Source organism: Lissotriton helveticus, chromosome 5_1 (assembly GCF_964261635.1).
Source record: "Lissotriton helveticus chromosome 5_1, aLisHel1.1, whole genome shotgun sequence".
Lineage (NCBI taxonomy): Eukaryota > Metazoa > Chordata > Amphibia > Caudata > Salamandridae > Lissotriton > Lissotriton helveticus.
The window spans coordinates 1,657,620,645-1,657,640,295 of NC_136065.1; the positions used below are offsets into that span (position 1 = coordinate 1,657,620,645).

The following is a 19,651-nucleotide window of genomic DNA, read 5'->3' on the forward strand; positions in this document are numbered from 1 at the left end:
TGTTAGCGAGATATTTCCCCCCAACCACGCAAACAGCAATTGCGAACAGGAAAAAAGCATTGCGAACAAGCAATTCCGCGTGTTGGCGGAATTTCTGCGTGCTCGCAGAGATTTTTTACTATTTCGAGGAGATTTGCGTAACGCAATTACGCAAATTCCGCCTACCCCTAATGCAGACCTCATACTTACTCCCATCGTGAGAGCGCCACATGCAGAGTACTAGCGCTACAGTTTAGTTAAATAGTGGATTTTCAGTAATATTTACTTCCTTCCTTTGAGTTTTCTTTGCTACGGGTGGGCGGTGGGGGCAAACTCTGCCAAGCGGTGGAGTCTGAGTTTTTTGCCGAACTGCATGCAGTTTGCAATACTCGGCAAACTCTGCTGGCAAGGGGGAGTTCACCGCCCACCCCTACTGATCACCCATTAAAGTCTGCATCATATCAGCCCAGCATGGCAAGTCCTCTTCAGCCCCCTCCTTATTTCTTACCATTTTCAGTTGCACTTTTTCTTCAAGTGTCCACTCCGCCATATCTCAGCTGCATTTGGAGACCATGGGGCCACTCACACATTGGTAATGGTGAATTCACTCAAGGCCTGACTCACACAAGTAAATTTACACTTCTTATGGTCTTTTTATGTGCAGAGACTCCACACTCATAAAGATTCTACTCCTAAATTCCTTTGTGTATAGCAAACAATCATAAACTTACACACAAGTGTAAGCTTACCTTTGTGAATCAGGCCCTCATTTTTCAGATCACCCTTTGCATGCCAGCTTTGCTAAAATCATCAGACCCATTAGGAAGCACTCATCCTGAGACTGGAAAAGTAAGAAGTGTCAAGAAATAATTACAGACACAAAATTAGAATCTCAGAGTACTGGATTTTAAGTAAGTAGCAAGAGGTGCCATGCCAACACCAATCAAAGAAATAGAGCACAATTGAACAATCACAGGAGAAGAATGATACAGAATGGCATTGTGTTAATAGAGACTTCTCAAAGATTTAGTTGGCCATGACAATCTCATCGATCCACTTTCGAAACGTCGATACATTCGAATAGACGGCCGGCGTAGTTGCAGAGCAGGTATTTTCAGTCCAGGATGCCACACCGAGCAGGTACCAAGCGCCGTATCTTTCACAGACCAGAGGGCCACCAATGTCACCCTGCAAGAAAGAGGATACGAGAAAGGTCAATGAAGAGCTCATTGGAGGATGGAGACAGACCATAACTGGAGCGTTTATTTCCTACCTAAGATACTTTCATTGGAATCCCTGTTAATAGTTTCAGGGCACAGGACGTAAAGTGCCTTCACTTTCTATGCTATTGAGTGGAAGATAGAAATTGTCAGAGTTTCATGGACTAAATATCATAAAAACATGAAAATAGACATAATCCATATCAAAGCTACCCTCTAAACCTTACCCAGTCGTGGTGAAGCAGTAACTGCACGTACCTTCTGAGCTCAAGGTTTGACCGTATCGCAGTGCGGCATTCTAATATTGGCCCTAAACGTGATAATAGACTTCATGCTAGCTTACATTTTCTTTTCCACCCCACCTGAGTCTCTTCAACAAAGCTTGAGCCACTTCATAATTAAGGAGAATGCTGGTGATGAGTTGGATTCTCACCAAAAGGAGTGTTTCAACAGAGTTTGTTAGTAATAGGGAGAATTTTGATAAGACTGCCCACCTGTGCCAGCCTCTTGAATGACTAGAATTACATATGCCCATTTGTCCATCTGTACATGCAGGACAGAATGGATCCTGAGGAGACGGAGATGCGTACCATGCAGGCGGATGCGCCGGCACCTCCTGCGCAGACCATGGAGTCGGTAATCAAACTGCCAAGGCGAGTTTCACAGTCCAGGTTGGTCAGAAGGGGCACAACAGCCTGCTGCAGTTTAGTGGGTGGGACGAATGCTGTGAATAAAGAAACATAAACGTCAGAAGAAGATAATATCACCTCTGCTATGCAACAAGATACCCGAATCAACAAAGAACTACAAAAATAGCAATCTTAATATTTGTGCTTGTTTCATATTTTGATAGTTTCGGCAAACCTGGCTTGGCTTGGCATGGATCTAATAACACAGCTAGATGGAGTTAGCTGCCATAGATGGAGGGAAAAGGAGTTGACGGAAGAAGGAGTTGTGTCAGAATATTTGTCATGCGTCCGGAATATCAGGGAAGTTGCAAGGGCATGTTTTAGTCAATATGTTTGGGCATGGGGTAAGGAGATTTTCCTGACAAACACTGCTGGGTACCCAACACAAAATCATGGTGACTGGGGTAGACTCGGGAAAGTTGGGTATCAAGAGGGTAGCAGATTGGGGGTGTTATGCATGATAGACAGTGGGATAGAGAAATTTTGAAAAGTAAGAAACACTTATGAATGTCATGAAGACCTCAATGCTCCTGTCCAGTGAGATATCTCAGGACATTAGGTGTTGCTGGGCATGACTTGTAGGTCACAGTAAGATAGATTAGTGAGTTAATGCCACTTATGTATCTTCTGTGCCCTCTATGCTTTATATATGTAAATGTGTGTATATATATATATATATATATATATATATATATATATATATATATATATATATATATATTCACTGTTGTGAATATATATACTGTTCATATGTCACAATTGTGAAGGATATAATAACTGTATTTTCTCCCTCTTGTTACATTGTGTGTTTAATTTTTGAGTACCCTACATGACCTTTAAAAGATAAAAATCTTCTTTTTTACATACACCTGTGTTTTTGCATATGTTTTTGCATATCTCTTGTTGTGATTTGGGCATGGATCCCTATTGTTTATAAGGAGCCACAAAAATATATAGACGTATGTTTATATCTCACAAAACGTCTTGAAAAGAAATCAATTGGCAAGTAAATGAAATGTTATTGCATCCAACAGTAAACTAAAATAGTATAACTGAGTATTGTGAATAAATCCCTTGAAGGCACCTCTACCCATTCATTTGACTTTGCCCAAGCCGTCAACGGTAGATTGGGTTTCCCACTATATCGAACCACCTATACTAAAGGCAACTGTCATTATGTGACTATGCAGCCATAGCATTTTCCATTTATTTGAAACCAACGGTCCCAGTTTTCTGTTTTTACTGATTTTTTGCAGATAAATACAGTAAGAAAAGAATGTGTTTCCTGCTTCCATTTATTTTAAAAAACTGACACATAGGGAATATTGGACTCCTTTTGAGAGACTTTCTTGCTGTCTTTCATTAATTCTAGGCCAACAGTTGAGCAGATAGACAGCATGGGTAGTTGGGAAGCAGGAAGAGAGGCCTTTAAATAATGGTGCAGGTCAACATACATTTGTAGCATTATGCCAACATTTACCTGTGGGTGTACTATTATGTTATATGTGGCTGCTTACTCTGCTAAAGCATCAGAGGCATCAAAGTATGAGTGCACATGTATCAGTTGAATACATGTTGAAATATATGAGCTAGGCTTTGAGGTAATCTATGAATGAATAAACAAGAACAGAGTTTTGAGCCAATAAAAAGACAAATCTCACAGTTGCTTCGCTTCAGCCCCCATCCTGTGGTGACGCACAGCTCCTGGCCTGTGTATATCTCGTCTTGAGCTGGTAGACAGACTGGTTTGACAGTTTTAGAGAAGCCAACAGGCTTAGCAAGTTTAACAAGGGAAATATCAAACTCTTTGGTTTGTGGATTCCAATCTGGATTGTTGAACACCTGTATAGAAAAAAGAAAGAAAATCACAAAAATAAAAAAAATATTTCCAGGACCATAAGGTGCAATGCTGCAGATTTCAACAGAATGTTCGTTTAGATCCATGGAAGATGATGTTTTACTCCAATACGAAATGGTGAGTTCTTATACACTGTATAGTGAATGTGCAGACTGATTACTGTCCATGATCCCAATGACGGTCCTGGTTCAGTTTATGAAAGACATTTCTTTGTTCAACCCGGAAGTACCTAAGCATAACATTTCATTTATGGTGGTATATAATCTTAAATCACTATCATTTGAGGATATCACCTCTGTGTATTCTGCACTTAGGTTACTTGATGTCATTAAAAATATATATATATAGTTTTGAGACAGTTCTATAAGCAATATAAACTGTCCTTTAATAAAGTTGCACTGCCTAAAATGAAGACCATAGACCTCTATAGTTAAGTGCCAAACCCATGATTGACTCCTGACATGGCATTGCTCAAATAAAAGGGACACCTGATAGCACATCAAAGCCATTAATCTAAGCCTGACTTGAACAAACTGCTTTGTAGAACACGTCATAGACAACACAAATAAGATATACTGATCCTATAAAGAGCATTATACGAAGAGGAGTGCATTCAGGATTTTTTCTAATTAATAAAGAACGAACGTATTTCAGTTTGTTGTGAAACTTTGAGCGACATTATTTTAGCAACAACTGTTGCTGTACTGATTCTGATACTTTTGAATGTACCATATATGTATCTGTGCTTAGAGTCTCTTTTAATCCGAATGTTAGCATTTTGAACAAGCTTTGCCAATGGATGTAATGACAATGTTGCTTGTTTGGAGCTATGGAACGAAAAGCAGGTGTTGTCCTAGCGTCACTGGTTTAAAAAAATATTGATGTGTTGTCAAGTAACCTGTCGGTGCTACGCTTGGCTAGTTAAGGCATCCTTATGAAGGGGTATTTTCTCAGCACTGCATTTAAAGAAGACCGTGCGCTGTCAGATAGGTTTCCGAAGCTAATTAATGCATCCTTGGAGAAAGGGCATTATCTGAGGCTCTGAGACACGCAGACTTCACTCCATTAAATTATGAAAGCCATTAGCAACTTTTTGCAGCTACGAATTTGAAACTTTCCACTCCTCGTCCAGACAAAGACAATAAAAACGATTGGTAAAGCACAGGTCCAGATATTTTTTGAAAAGAGTGTGTTTTCCTTGTTTTTTCAATCTGGATTCCAGTATTTAAACGGAAGGAAACTGAAGTTTTAGATATCGACGAGCAAATTATTGAGCTATGTGATAAGGTCCAGCCTGCAGCCTGGATCCCGTTGGATGTCTTGACCTTGAGCTTCTTCTTCTACATTTGGACCAGGCGGTGGTAGTATAGGCAGAGCCATAGATAGGATACATTGATGTTTGACTCACCAACATCAACGGATCTAAGTGGTTCAGTCGACACCAGTCTTATATTATTTCTGTGCATCGACCCTGGTATCAGATAGCTGCAGATGATACACAGATTCTGTTGATTTTACATCAATGGATCTGGTGATATTGGTTCGATTTCACATTGCCTGAAAGCCTTGAAAACATGGATGGCCTTTTATTTGAGCCACAGATTTAGAAGTGCTAACTACTGTGCATTTTCTTTATCATGTATATACAGTTGGCTCATTATTTAGAACTGTGCATCTTAAACTCTTGGTCAAGCAGTAGTACTTTCAAGAGTGCTGCACCGTTCCGTTGTTTATCTCAACAGGTAATGTCCTGGCTTAGTTTACGGGCTATTGCTTATGGACAGCCCTTAGCTTGATCAATCTCAATCCATGGTCTCTCTCTAGGGGAAGGCAGCCTCCATCAGTGATCCTTACTTATTCTTAAAACTATGGGCTGTGGCATGATACAATTGGAATACAGTCACGCTCTTATAGTTGCCAGTTACGTAAGATTTAGAGACCATTGTGCACTGATAAGATTGGAATATTATGAGTACGCATTGCGGAAAAGAATTGGAGACAGGAGAATGAAGCTGACTAACCTCTCATGACTGGCTCTACCCCCGTCCTGACTGCCTGCAACATGATAGACTCTTCCCAGCCCAATTGATCTGACATGAACACAGCGCGGGGACACGCCGGGATGGCGTCACCAAGCGCTTTATAATACCTTATTATTATTATGTGCCTGGCTTTAAGCCAACCGTACTTGTTTCTCTTGAGACATGCTCTGTCCATACCTCTCTCAAATGGCTTCTGCCCTAACCCCAGAGATCTAACATGTGATTGTCTCTTTCCCAGTCCACTAATATAGCATGGGACTGACTCTGCAACAGCCTTAGTGACCTGCCATGTGACATTATTCTGTGCTGTCATGTGTGTGATGCAGCAGTCTCTGTCCATCCTGCAGGCTTGCCAGACATCCAGTTATATCCCTGCCTCTCTAACTGGTTTGTGACTAACTCAGTGACAGCACTACTGAAGTGCTATGGACCCAACTCTGTCCTGTCCCTGCTGACTGCCATTCAGTTGACTGTAGCCTAGCATTGTCATTCTGCTTTGAAACTGGTGGTTTCAGAGGAAATGTGTTTCCTTTCCTTGAAAGGTTTTTAAGAATGCCAGTGTGAGTCTTCAGGACAGATTGGCTGCTGCTAGCCACGAGGCTGCTATGCTGGTAAGATTCGGAAGCCCCTTTCAGTTCCTCGGGTGCTACTTCAGGGATGATGCTTTGGGGTGTCATCCGCCCAAATAAATGCATCCTTGGCCTATTCGTTGGGTCATGGGGCCCTGAGTTGGCTTTTTTGTCGTCGCCCAAGAAAAAAAGACAAAACAGTGACCTTTGATGGGAACCAGGCGAGAGACAGAAATATACATCTGGTGGCGGAATTTCAAAATGTAAAACCAGATAACCTGGAATCAATACTTGCTTCCCTGAATTTCCAAATTATGTGATCCTAGGAAAACATTTGATTTCCCTGTATATTCACAAGTGGGAGCACTTTTAAATACTTGAGGTCACGATATGAGCTGTACAAGCACATGTCCTGATGATTTAATAGACTATAATGTTGCTCTATCTACAATAATAATCTAGGCCACTTTTAGGGTGTACATGACTGATGACTTGCCTCTTGTTTATCAACGACATTGTCATTGTGAGGTGAGCCAATAATGTTTCTAATTCCATGTTTACAAAACTATCACTTTAAAAAAATGTCTGTCCAGGCAGTGATATAATCTGATGTTCTAAACTGAAACACTTGTGCATGTTATAAAAAAACAATCTTTTGAATTTTAAAGCAGAGGTATCATATTTTTACATTATGTGTCTTGCAAGACATACATGCCAAATATTTTCATGACTTGGCTTAGGCATATACTCTTAGGGCCAAGCCAGATTCCTCGATCGGCTCTTTCTCCACTGGCCCTATCAATTTGCTGGGATGCCCACCTCCATTTGCAACTCAGTCTTCATACATACGGCAGTCATTCATATGATAAAATGATTTGTAAAAGGCAAGGACTTGAAACTTGGAACCCTTCCTACATGTACGTATTTGACAACTCTACCATCAGGGCTTCTGATAGCAGAGACGAAAAAGGATGTGTGCACTGAAAATGCATTTAAAATAAGTGACCCCAGGTCATGGACTACAGACTGAGTTGTACCTGATCGTAGTCATGAGCTCCCATAGAGAACTATCAGGCACACATGGGACATGCAGGGGCGTAGTTTCATGTGAGGGTGTTTGGGGGAGTGACACCCTCCAAGTGCATTCTTGGCTTGGTAATGAGGTCTGGGAGCCCTGAGTCGGGTCAACTGTCTGTGTCGTTTCTTCTTCTTGTTCCATTATACTAAGAAGTTTTAATTTTTTGATTTTTTTGTGTGGAATCTCAAATATATTGAGTCTGGTTCACAAAACACTTTTAAGTAAGTTTACTACTTTTTTGCTATTCACAAAATATGAGTGTAAATTTACTTCAAACGTGTAACTTACCTGTTTCCATCAAATTGAAGGGCTTGGAGGCTATTCACAAACTGCATTTTGTAGTACATTGTGCAGTACTACAAAAGCAGTACAAACATGCTATAAAATGCTATACCACACATTGGGGGGCATATTTACCAGAAATTACACATTGCTGCGCTAAGGCAGCAATGCATTTCTTGCCTGCATGAAAAATCATTATGACGTCATGGATGCGCCGTATTTACATATAGGGCTCTATGGTACAAGGTCCCAGGGATGCGTCAGAAAATTTGACATATCCGTGGGAAGAATGCTGCAAAGCATTCGTTTCAAAAGTGGTGCATTGTTGTAGTTAAGCATAAAACTGACTCAACAACAGTAATGTGGCAAAAAACAAAGACAATGTGCCGGTTTTGACTGACGCAAGGATCCTCCTGTATCGGGATGAATATAATAGAGTTTAGTTTCTTTTTAGTTCAAGTGTTTTTATTCAAATATAAAGTTTACAAATCAAACGTTATATATACAGTACATAATGAAACGCAGCGCCTTGTCTTCAGAGAAGAGAAAAGGAGAGAGGAAAGAAGAAAGAGGGGGGGGGGGGTCTATGCCTCTTTGCCGCGTGTCCGGGGGTGAAAAACTCAACTTGAACTCTTTTACATTGGTCCCGGATGTCATGCATGCAAGTGGGCATAGGGTACTTTTTTGTACAAAAGATTATCTAAGCCCTTATATATATGTTGTGAATTTACATTATTGTCTACGTGTTCCAGCCAATCACACCCATCAGACACAATGAACTTCAATCAAGTTTTCTAAATGTTCTCACCTGAACTATAGGCACACTTTTTATGACTTCTGTGACAGTTTCAAAGTCATGTTCTCCAAGAACCACTTGATGCGATGTCCTGATAAAGGAAAAAAGTTTTTAATTTCAGACATGAGAACACTCAGAGCTTAAAATTTAAGTCGTTTCCAAAGTGAGAGAAACATTCTCCGGGCGTGGAAACTCATATTGTGACAAAAGCAAGGGGTGCCAATTTCTTAAGCTCAATTTTAGTTGTTGATGTACATAGGTATATGTCAAGGACCTTATGAAACACTCATGTAGTCATATCCATCACAATTTAAAACAAGCATTGGCAAAGCCAAGCGGTCTAGCGCTGGCTGCTGACCATTTGGCTTCACCAATATTTATTTTGTTTTTAAATGGGTTTCTTGTAAGGCCTACTTTTTATGAACAAAAGTTTGTCTGAAAGCATGCTTTTGTTAATAAAAATTAATTGCACCAGTAGTACGTGGTTCTCAAAGGGACTTCTTATCCATGATATGCACGAGCAAAATGGTGTCACTATCACTCACAGTTAGGTAAACAAATGGCTGGAGTGGGAAGACCCTGTGCCTCATGCCATATGCTGTGGTTGGTTGAAGCAAAATGTGAATGACACTATAGTAGACCAATGGATAAAGAAGAGTGACTGAACTCCCTTGAAAGTAATTATGCACATTGCACTTTTTCTTTTATTAAAAACAAATATTCTTGTCTAAGGCCATGCCAAAAGAATGATAATTTCATCATGGTACTTGCAGAGTTAAACTACTTCATCTTTATACATAATGCACCTTAACTTTAAAGAGTCTAGGAATCAAGCACAGCCTTAATTCAACCACGCTGAAGTAACATATCCGATTCCTCCTTTAGCAGGATATTTTACTTGGCATGAAAGATAGCAGGTACCAAAAGATTCTGCTGCCAATCCTTGCTCTGAGGATTGGCACAGTGTGGGGTAATTGGATGATCAAGAGTATAAGGGTAATGAAAACTGCCAACAGGGAGTATGTACAGGATTCCCTAAGCTGTTATTGGAAGCCAGGGCCGGACTGGCCAGCCGGGCAAGCGGGCAATCCCCCGGAAGGCTGGAGCCCCAGGAGGCCGGTTTTGACACCTGGAGGCCGGTTGCGCACCCAGGAGTTGTGATGCACGTTACGCAATCGGATCCCGGCGGCCTCTCTAAGATTCACAAGCCCCTTTAAAAGACTAATTATTCTTGCACAGGTGCATGCATGATTAGAAACTGTAGAATAGCGCAACTGTGCTAAACTCTTACGTACTTGAATAGTTAATTAAATCCCCTTCTGAACTACCAGCAAAACTAGCGTATATAATTGAAACCTTTCAGCAGGCACCTTTCAGTTTGATTTTTCCAAAATTATCCTGGAAAAATAATACTCAGCAAAGGTTCGGGGTCACTCACTCGGTGCAAATGGGGGCTGAATTAATAATTTTTTGCCAGGGCTGTTTCAAGTTCCCAGTCCGGCCCTGTTGGAAGCATGTGGTTCAAGCCTTGGGGCCTCTATGGGGCAATTAGATTGGGTACAGAGATGGCAGGACAACTGCAATAAGGGGTACATGCCTGTTGGACAGGCCACCTGAAGGGCTTGCTCCCTCCCCGCAGGACAGGGCCCGGGCCACCGTCAGCACCCTTGCCCGGCCCAGCCGCCATCTTGGACACGGCACCACGCGGCCGCGCGGCCTCAGGCCGACCCCAACCCTGGGCCTGGCCAGGCCCCGACATCCCGGCACCACCCTCCACCCAGGAGGTGAACGGACCACTTGGCAGGTCAATGGGAGAAAGAAGTGTCGATGGCTCTCCCTCGCCAGGTGCCGAGCAACCCCAGCCTCCCCGGGCGCTGGCTCCACCCCCCTGCTGGGTGTCTGGACTCCCTCATCCCAGACCTCCCGACCTCCAAGAGCGAGGGTCCGGACATCAAAGGGCGCCAGACCTATAACTGAGGCAGCCCCAGGAAGGGAAGGCAGTTGTATCCTGGAGTCGAGAGACACCGCGACGAACTCATCCTTGACGGACTGCTGGCGCTGCCACAGCCCTGCCTTGTGAACTATTGTCCTGCCTGCTGGCGCTGCCGCGGCCCTCTGCAACCTTCATCCTCGTGGGACCTGCTGGCGCTGCCGCGGCCCTCTGCAACCTTCATCCTCGTTGGGACCTGCTGGCGCTGCCGCGGCCCGTAGTAACCTTCATCCTCGTGGGACCTGCTGGCGCTGCCGCGGCCCGTTGCAACCTGCATTCTCGTGGGACCTGCTGGCGCTGCCGCGGCCCGTTGTAACCTTCATCCTCGTTGGGACCTGCTGGCGCTGCCGCGGCCCGTTGCCACCTACGACCTCTTCGGGACCTGCCGGCGCTGCCGCGGTCTGACCCATCCGAACACCGAGCTCGAGGATTGTGAGCTATCACCGTTACACCTCCGTACCCGTGGGTACCAAGACTGTCCCGCTACCCCCTTCCCTTACTAGAGACTAGAATTGAGAGGATCATCGTGTCCTGATCGCCTTGTATCGTACCACTCTACTACCAGAAGTGCCTATAAAAGGTGTTACCCTGATCTTTGTGTGGTGTCCATCTGTGGGGGGGAAGTTACCTGTCTGTGCGATCACTGTGCTCGGCCGACCCTCCAGGTCCCCGTCTAACATTGGTGGCTAGCGGCGCGATCCGAACCAACGCGTACCGTACAGACAGTAACTCACCCTACGACTAAAACCACAATGACGACCAAAGAGAGCGGATCGGCGGAGAAGTTCCAGATGGAAAAGCTGGAGGAATACAACCACCGAGAGCTCAAACAATTTTGCATGGACTTAGGCATTGCTACCACCGGGCTAAGCACAAAAGAAGACTTCAAAAACGCCCTAGAGGCCTGGACAGAGACAAATACCGCAACCCCCCGGGACCCCGCAGCCCCGGAAGTCAACACCACCCGGACGGAGGAACGGAGAACAGGCCCTTCCCGTGAAGAGATCCAAGAGCGGGAAAAAAATAGATTACACGAGTTAGACTTGGCACGACTCAGATTAGACGGAGAATTGAAACTGGCGGAACAAAAAATAAACTTAGAACACTTACGGCTCAGAGAAGAGCGAGAGGAAAAACAGAGACAGAGAGACCTCGAAGAAAAAAGACTGGCATACGAGCACGAGTGCAAACTAGCGGAGATAGAAATACGCAAACTGAACAAAAACCTAGGGGTGCCCGAGCAACCGCACTCCCCGGGTCCTACCGAGCAGAAGGTCCACATCCCCAAGGATGTGGTCCGAGAATATCACCGGAACGACGACATACAGCAGTGGTTCAAGGCCTATGAGATTGCCATGACCGCCCACCGGGTCGCTCGAAGTGACTGGGGAGCCGGTCTATGGGGGAGATTCGTCAACGAGGGTCGTGATGCCCTGCTGCAGCTTCCGGACCATCAAATGACGTCCTATGACCACATGAAGGCCGCCCTCCTCAGTCGATATGGACTTACACCCGAAATGTACCGCCAGAGGTTCCGCAACTGCACCCGGATCCCAGGTACGATGTGGTTGGAATACGTGAACTATTTCAGCCGAGCCTTCGAGGGGTGGATCAAGGGTAACAACGTAACCACTTACGAACAACTCTTCAATCTCATTGTGTGGGAGCACCTCTCCAACAACTGCTTCGTCGAGCTCAGGCAGCACCTCCTCGACAGTAAATTGACTGAACCCCGGCAGCTCGCCACCGAGGCTGACCGGTGGGAGAGCACCCGAGTGGCCCGGAGTGGGCCGAATGAGCAGAACAGAACCAACCAAGGTCATCATCGTCCCCGAGGAGGAGGAGGAGGCCCGGGCCGGGGCAGAGACGCCGTCCCGGCCGCACCCACTAACGCCACCGCGGCCCCAGCAGGCCGGGGAAACCCCCCGATGCGCCCGGGGTTCCGAGCTAACGTGACGTGTCATCGATGCCAGCGAGTCGGCCACTATGCTAGTGACCCGACCTGCCCGAAGAACCAGGTCCCCGGGCCCCGCCAGATGGCGGCCGCCGCCCTGGGAGAAGAACAAGCCTCCGAAGACACGGAGACCTATGAGTCGGAGCAGTTCGAGTGGGAAACCGCCGCCATGACCCTGGCATGCCTAGGAGGAAGAGACATGGTCCCGCGGACTCCCCTGCTCGCCAACACTCGGAAGTACAGCCAATGGGTGAGCATCAATGGGCGCAAGGCCGAGGCCCTGCGTGACACCGGGGCCAGTGTGACGGCCGTCCGCTGTCACCTGGTGACCCCAGAACAAATCCTACCAAACGTACTTTGCCCCGTCCGATCGGCAGATAACTCGGAGAGCCTGTGTCGGATGGCCTGCGTCCCCTTCGAATGGGGAGGAGTGTCCGGCATGCTGAAAGTAACTGTCCGTGACGATGCCCCCGTAGACTGCCTCCTGGGGAACGATCTCGAGAGCTCCCCGTGGGCCGCTGTGGAAAGAAGAGAGCATCTGGGGATGTTGGGTCTCCCGGACTGGGCGTGCGTAACCACCCGGTCCATGGCCACCCGCACCATCCCTAGACCAGAAGAACCAGAATGGGCAGCACCTCCGCCCTCGATCACTCCAGAAGAAGACTTCCTCCAGACCGACCACCCGGACCCCGCCCCAGAGGGGTCCCCACAGCCCCCCGAGCTTCCCGACCTGGCTCAGTGGCGTCAAGAAGGGGGGCCCACCCAGGAACAATTCCGGCAGGAGCAAAAGACCTGCCCCTCCCTCAAGGGATTGCGACAGCAAGCGCTCACCCAGAGCCAAGGAGACACCACCGGGGCCCACTGGGTTTATTGGGACAATGATCTCTTGTACAGCGAACAGAAAATCGCAGAACTGGGGGCCGGGCGAGTGCTGGTGGTGCCCCTCCACTTCAGAGACTTCCTGTTGAACCTAGCCCATGATGTCCCCCTGGCCGGGCACCTGGGCCAAGACAAGACCTACCACCGCCTGGTGACTCACTTTTTTTGGCCCAAAATGAGAAATGACGTCTCCAACCATTGCCGGTCCTGCCCGACCTGCCAGGCCAGCGGGAAGAGCGGCCGCAAACTCAAGGCACCCCTACAACCATTCCCCGTGGTGACCACCCCGTTCGAAAGGGTGGGAATAGACATTGTGGGGCCCCTGGACCCCCGAACAGCACAGGGGAATCGCTTCATCCTGGTCCTGGTGGACCACGCTACCCGATATCCTGAGGCGGTCCCCCTTCGTACGATAACAGCCCCAGTAGTGGGTCGAGCCTTGATGGGGATCTTCTCTCGAGTGGGCTTCCCCCGGGAAGTCGTCAGCGACAGGGGTACGAACTTTATTTCAAAGTATATGAAATCCCTCTGGCAGCAGTGCGGAGTCACTTACCGCTTCACCACCCCCTATCACCCCCAGGGGAACGGACTAGTCGAGCGGTTCAACCGCACCCTCAAGGGGATGATCATGGGGCTGGAAGAACCCCTACGCCGCCAGTGGGACGTGCTACTACCGTGCCTCCTCTTCGCCTACCGAGAAGTCCCCCAGAAGTCCCTCGGCTTCAGCCCCTTCGAACTCCTGTACGGACACCCCGTTCGCGGGCCTCTCAGCCTAGTGAAGGAGGAATGGGAGATGGCCCCCCTAAAGACCCCTCCGGACGTCTACAAATACCTCCTGACCCTCCGCAATCAGACCCGGAAATTCAGGGAGATCGCTAAAGCCAATCTGGAGGCCAGTCAAGAGGACATGAAGAAGTGGTACGACCAACATGCCTCCTCCATCGAGTTTGAACCGGGTCAGCGGGTATGGGTGATGTCCCCCATCGAACCGTGTGCCTTGCAAGACAAATGGACGGGGCCCTTCAAGGTGATCGAGCGCAGGAGTCCCGTCACCTATCTCATCGACCTGGAGTCCCCCCGGAACCCCCTCCGGGTCCTCCACGCCAACAGGCTCAAACCCCACTTCATGCGCTCAGAACTCAGCCTGCTGATGGCTACCGACAGTGGTACGGAAGGAGACTCCGAGCCCCTCCCTGACCTACTGAGGACTCGGGAAAGGGATGGCTCGGTGGACGGGGTCCGACTCTCCGAGGCCCTGACCCCAGAGCAGCGTCAAGATTGCCGGGCCCTCCTGCTGCCGTTCGCAAACCTGTTCTCCCTCGCACCCGGAGTCACCTCCTGGTGCCTGCACGACGTGGACACGGGGGACAGTCCTCCTGTCCGACACCGGGCGTACCGAGTACCGGATCGGGTACGTACATGCATCCAAGAAGAAGTCTCCAAGATGCTCGCCCACGGGGTCATCGAGCCTTCGGACAGTCCCTGGGCCAGCCCGGTCGTCCTGGTCCCCAAGGCCGCGGCACCGGGCACCACACCTGAGCTCCGATTCTGCATCGACTATCGGGGGCTGAACGCGGTCACCCGAACCGACGCTCACCCTATCCCCCGCGCAGATGAACTAGTCGACCGCATGGGGGCAGCCCGCTACCTAAGCATCTTTGACCTGACAGCGGGCTACTGGCAGATCGGCCTCACCCCCAGGGCCCAAGAACGTTCCGCTTTCTCCACCCCGGACGGACACTACCACTTCAGAGTGATGCCCTTCGGCATGAAGAACGCTCCAGCTACCTTTCAAAGACTGGTGAACCAGGTATTGGCGGGCCTCGAAGAATTCAGCGCCGCCTACCTGGACGACATCGCAGTATACAGCCGCCACTGGGCAGACCACCTCCACCACCTCCGAGCGGTCCTGCAGGCCCTCCAACAGGCCGGCCTCACCATAAAGGCCAGCAAGTGCCAAATCGGCCAGGGGTCCGTGACCTACCTCGGACACCAAGTGGGGAGCGGTCTGGTGGCCCCCCTCCAACTCAAGGTAGCTGCCATCCGGTCCTGGCAACCCCCCGAGACACAAACAGAGGTCCGAGCCTTCCTGGGGCTCACCGGATACTACCGGCGGTTTGTGAAGGACTATGGCAGCATTGTGGGGCCCCTCACGGAACTCACGTCCAAGAACAGCCCAAAGAGAGTCAACTGGACGCCCGACTGTCAAGCAGCCTTCGAGGCGCTGAAGGCCGCCATGTGCACCGCTCCTGTGCTCCAGGCCCCCGACTACAGCCGCGAGTTCATCGTGCAGACCGATGCCTCCGACCATGGTATTGGGGCCGTCCTCTCCCAACTGAACCCCGAAGGAGTGGACCAACCAGTGGCCTTCATCAGCAGACGCCTACTGCCCCGAGAACAGCGCTGGAGCACCATTGAGCGAGAGGCCTTCGCAGTGGTATGGGCCCTCAAAAAGCTCCGGCCGTACCTCTTCGGAACCCATTTCCGGGTACAGACAGATCATCGGCCCCTGCAATGGCTCATGCAGATGCGGGGGGAGAACCCCAAACTGTTGCGATGGTCCATCTCCCTGCAGGGGATGGACTTCACTGTGGAGCATCGCCCTGGCCCAGACCACGCCAACGCGGATGGCCTGTCCCGCTTTTTCCGCCTCGACGAGGAAAGTCCCCAAGAAGATGGGTGACTCTCCCCGCCTTCAGCTGGGGGGGACGCATGTTGGACAGGCCACCTGAAGGGCTTGCTCCCTCCCCGCAGGACAGGGCCCGGGCCACCGTCAGCACCCTTGCCCGGCCCAGCCGCCATCTTGGACACGGCACCACGCGGCCGCGCGGCCTCAGGCCGACCCCAACCCTGGGCCTGGCCAGGCCCCGACATCCCGGCACCACCCTCCACCCAGGAGGTGAACGGACCACTTGGCAGGTCAATGGGAGAAAGAAGTGTCGATGGCTCTCCCCCGCCAGGTGCCGAGCAACCCCAGCCTCCCCGGGCGCTGGCTCCACCCCCCTGCTGGGTGTCTGGACTCCCTCATCCCAGACCTCCCGACCTCCAAGAGCGAGGGTCCGGACATCAAAGGGCGCCAGACCTATAACTGAGGCAGCCCCAGGACAGGAAGGCAGTTGTATCCTGGAGTCGAGAGACACCGCGACGAACTCATCCTTGACGGACTGCTGGCGCTGCCACAGCCCTGCCTTGTGAACTATTGTCCTGCCTGCTGGCGCTGCCGAGGCCCTCTGCAACCTTCATCCTCGTGGGACCTGCTGGCGCTGCCGCGGCCCTCTGCAACCTTCATCCTCGTTGGGACCTGCTGGCGCTGCCGCGGCCCGTAGTAACCTTCATCCTCGTGGGACCTGCTGGCGCTGCCGCGGCCCGTTGCAACCTGCATTCTCGTGGGACCTGCTGGCGCTGCCGCGGCCCGTTGTAACCTTCATCCTCGTTGGGACCTGCTGGCGCTGCCGCGGCCCGTTGCCACCTACGACCTCTTCGGGACCTGCCGGCGCTGCCGCGGTCTGACCCATCCGAACACCGAGCTCGAGGATTGTGAGCTATCACCGTTACACCTCCGTACCCGTGGGTACCAAGACTGTCCCGCTACCCCCTTCCCTTACTAGAGACTAGAATTGAGAGGATCATCGTGTCCTGATCGCCTTGTATCGTACCACTCTACTACCAGAAGTGCCTATAAAAGGTGTTACCCTGATCTTTGTGTGGTGTCCATCTGTGGGGGGGAAGTTACCTGTCTGTGCGATCACTGTGCTCGGCCGACCCTCCAGGTCCCCGTCTAACAATGCCCTATCCTGGCACTGCAGAAAGCATGACCAAAACGTGGGTAATAATAAACACCGCAGAGCAAGAAAACACACATAGACTATATTTTGTGCCACTACAGGGACCCAGTATCAAAGTCAGTCCCACAAGTGCCCTCCTTGAAGAATATTAAGTATGTTGTTATATGTGGTCCCTCAGAGAAGGTGAAGGTGTCCTGGGGTCTCAGGTAATTGGTTTCTGGGTTGTAGGTTGAGCCCCTGCAGGCACATCTGAAGTGAGGGGCTGCTGAGTGTTTTTCGATAATGGTGTAACCTAACTTGTCCACAGTCCAATGAGCGATGCCGGCCTAGAAGGGGCAAGGGTCAGATGGATGAGCTTGCAACCAAAGCAACGAATAAGTAGATCTTTGGATGAGCCTGTGAAGCAGATGTTGGCCAAGAACAAACAGGCGCAGTGAAGCAAAAAACAATCTGGAAAATCCCACTACTTGATCAGCTGCCCTGCTCTACAGAGTGTACCCAGTCCTCTCAAAGTATGAGTTTAGGACAAATGCCCATCAGCTGGTCTTGTTTCATTTAGAAGAAAACGGCACCCGAGTGGCTGTTATAGCTGAAATCTGCCTGACTCCCCTGAAGAGTGCTTTTAATGCTATGGCGCATCTCATCAAATGTCTGCCGAGTTTGATGGGATAACTGCAACACTCAAAGACCTGCACCCCACACAACCTGACATCGAACACAAAGACATCTGGATGGCTTCAGAGGACCTGCAGCAGTAACATCACCAGGCCAAAGCCCAGTCAGCGTGGGAACAAGAAGGCAAAACAGCAAGGCTTCTCTTTTGTTCAGTGCAATTGCCTGCTAATTCCACCCCACTTAAAGTCAACCAAGCAGAATTTCTCATTCTCTTCTGAAAAGAGCTCAAGGCCCTACACTTCAAGCAACACCAAGCCACTAAGCAACCCCTGAGTTATGCCCTATCCTGAATTATTTCACCTCCATCTTCCAAGCCCGGCCCTTACTCTCTCACCACAACGCAAGTCCATGGCCATGCTGCCATGTGGCATGCACACTCCTTAACCTGGCTTTTCAACTTACACACTACAAAGTCCCTCCACTCCTTATCCCTGCTGTCACTCTGATGCCAGTGCTGTTAGACCCATGTCATTCCTTGCTTATTCATCTCGGGGTGACCTCGCTCCAGTCCCACCACCTTCATCGGTATCCCTTCTTGTACTGGGCTTTACCCATCTTACCAGACCTCCTGTTGCTCATCTCAGCCATTGCAACTACGTCTAGAATGTGCTTTACTAACCCCTCCCCTTTTTAGAACTGCATCAAACTGTATCCTGTGATAGAGGGATAAGTTACTCGGAGTAAATGTGAGACTTTTTACTCTTTGAGTGCCTTTTGTCCCTGCCTCTATGTGGACCCTCCTTTATCGAGAAAATAATTGAGAAGAAGATATGTGAAGTAAACACTGAAGCCTGGCCAATTTTGTTTATTTGATGTTTAATATCCCACCAACAGCACCACAGGAGCTCCCTCACCTGCTCTCTGCAACTCTCACCCAACCACCATGGAACCCAGTGACCTCATGGAGATCTCTGGTTACTGTGACGGCATGACAACAGTGATGCCACAACCTCAGGAGCATAGAGGAGAACTCCCCACACCTTAGCACAATATATCATAGCTCCTTTCTTTACAACAATAACAATTGATTTCATGGTTCACAAAAGAAATAATATTTGGTTTAAACAAGTGGGTTAACATAAAGGAGTATTACTCTATTTTCCTTTGATCTGAGTTACAAGTTAAATGTCGATGAAGTGGAAATATGTTGTAGTTAAAAAATATATAAATCAATCTAGTTGAAATGAATAAAATGCACCTTATACTACATCTCCTCTTTTTAACAATGACAAATAATCATAAAAATACATGTATGAGAATCAAAGTTAATCCAGACACGAAAGGCAATGGTTGAGCTACTCATAAAAAAAAGTCATAAAAAATAACGGGTGTGCGATGGTCTCTGCGGCCTTCACCACGTGAATTAACAACCACCTTCGCTACTCTTTGCAGTGTCCTAATGCTCCGTCTCCTCCTGCTGTCCCATTCACTCTTTGTGCAAGTGCTCGACCACTGAGTCCAATGCTTTGTTGGGTTAACCATCTGTGAGTCATCCATTAACACGTTACCACTACAAGCAATTCAGTCATTGGGGTATATTCACAATAACATGTGCTAAACATCACCCAAAAATGCTAACGCACCTTTACACATCCCAGCCTATCGCGGGACAATAACCCCGTGTCAAAGTGGAATTCATCAACAAGGCAGTAGCATGCGATAGACTGCCTAAACCACGGCCAATGTCCGCAATACAACCACCTCGACGGAGATAAAAACACAAACAACAACACAAAAAAATGTGCAAAGAGCCCACTCGCGATAAGGAAAGCAGGGATAAGCACCGCCAGGCCCGCAACACACAAGGCAGGCAGGAATAAGCAAAACAAAAGCCTGAAAAAAAGAGCCAATCCAA

General features: G+C 48.8%; 1 protein-coding gene across 1 annotated transcript in view; it reads right to left on the bottom strand.

The window, feature by feature from the left end:
- Window positions 1–863: 863 nt before the first annotated feature.
- The window catches only part of LOC144755691 (chymotrypsinogen B-like), a 46,538-nt gene continuing 27,750 nt past the window's right edge, over window positions 864–19,651 (bottom strand). Inside the window, exons 4-7 of the mRNA XM_078644869.1 lie at window positions 8,526–8,604; window positions 3,550–3,730; window positions 1,790–1,923; window positions 864–1,167 (exon numbers count right to left, since the gene is read on the bottom strand). Coding sequence (XP_078500995.1) covers window positions 1,006–1,167; window positions 1,790–1,923; window positions 3,550–3,730; window positions 8,526–8,604 — 556 coding nt within the window. The 3' untranslated portion in view covers window positions 864–1,005. The remainder of the gene's footprint in view (window positions 1,168–1,789; window positions 1,924–3,549; window positions 3,731–8,525; window positions 8,605–19,651) is intronic.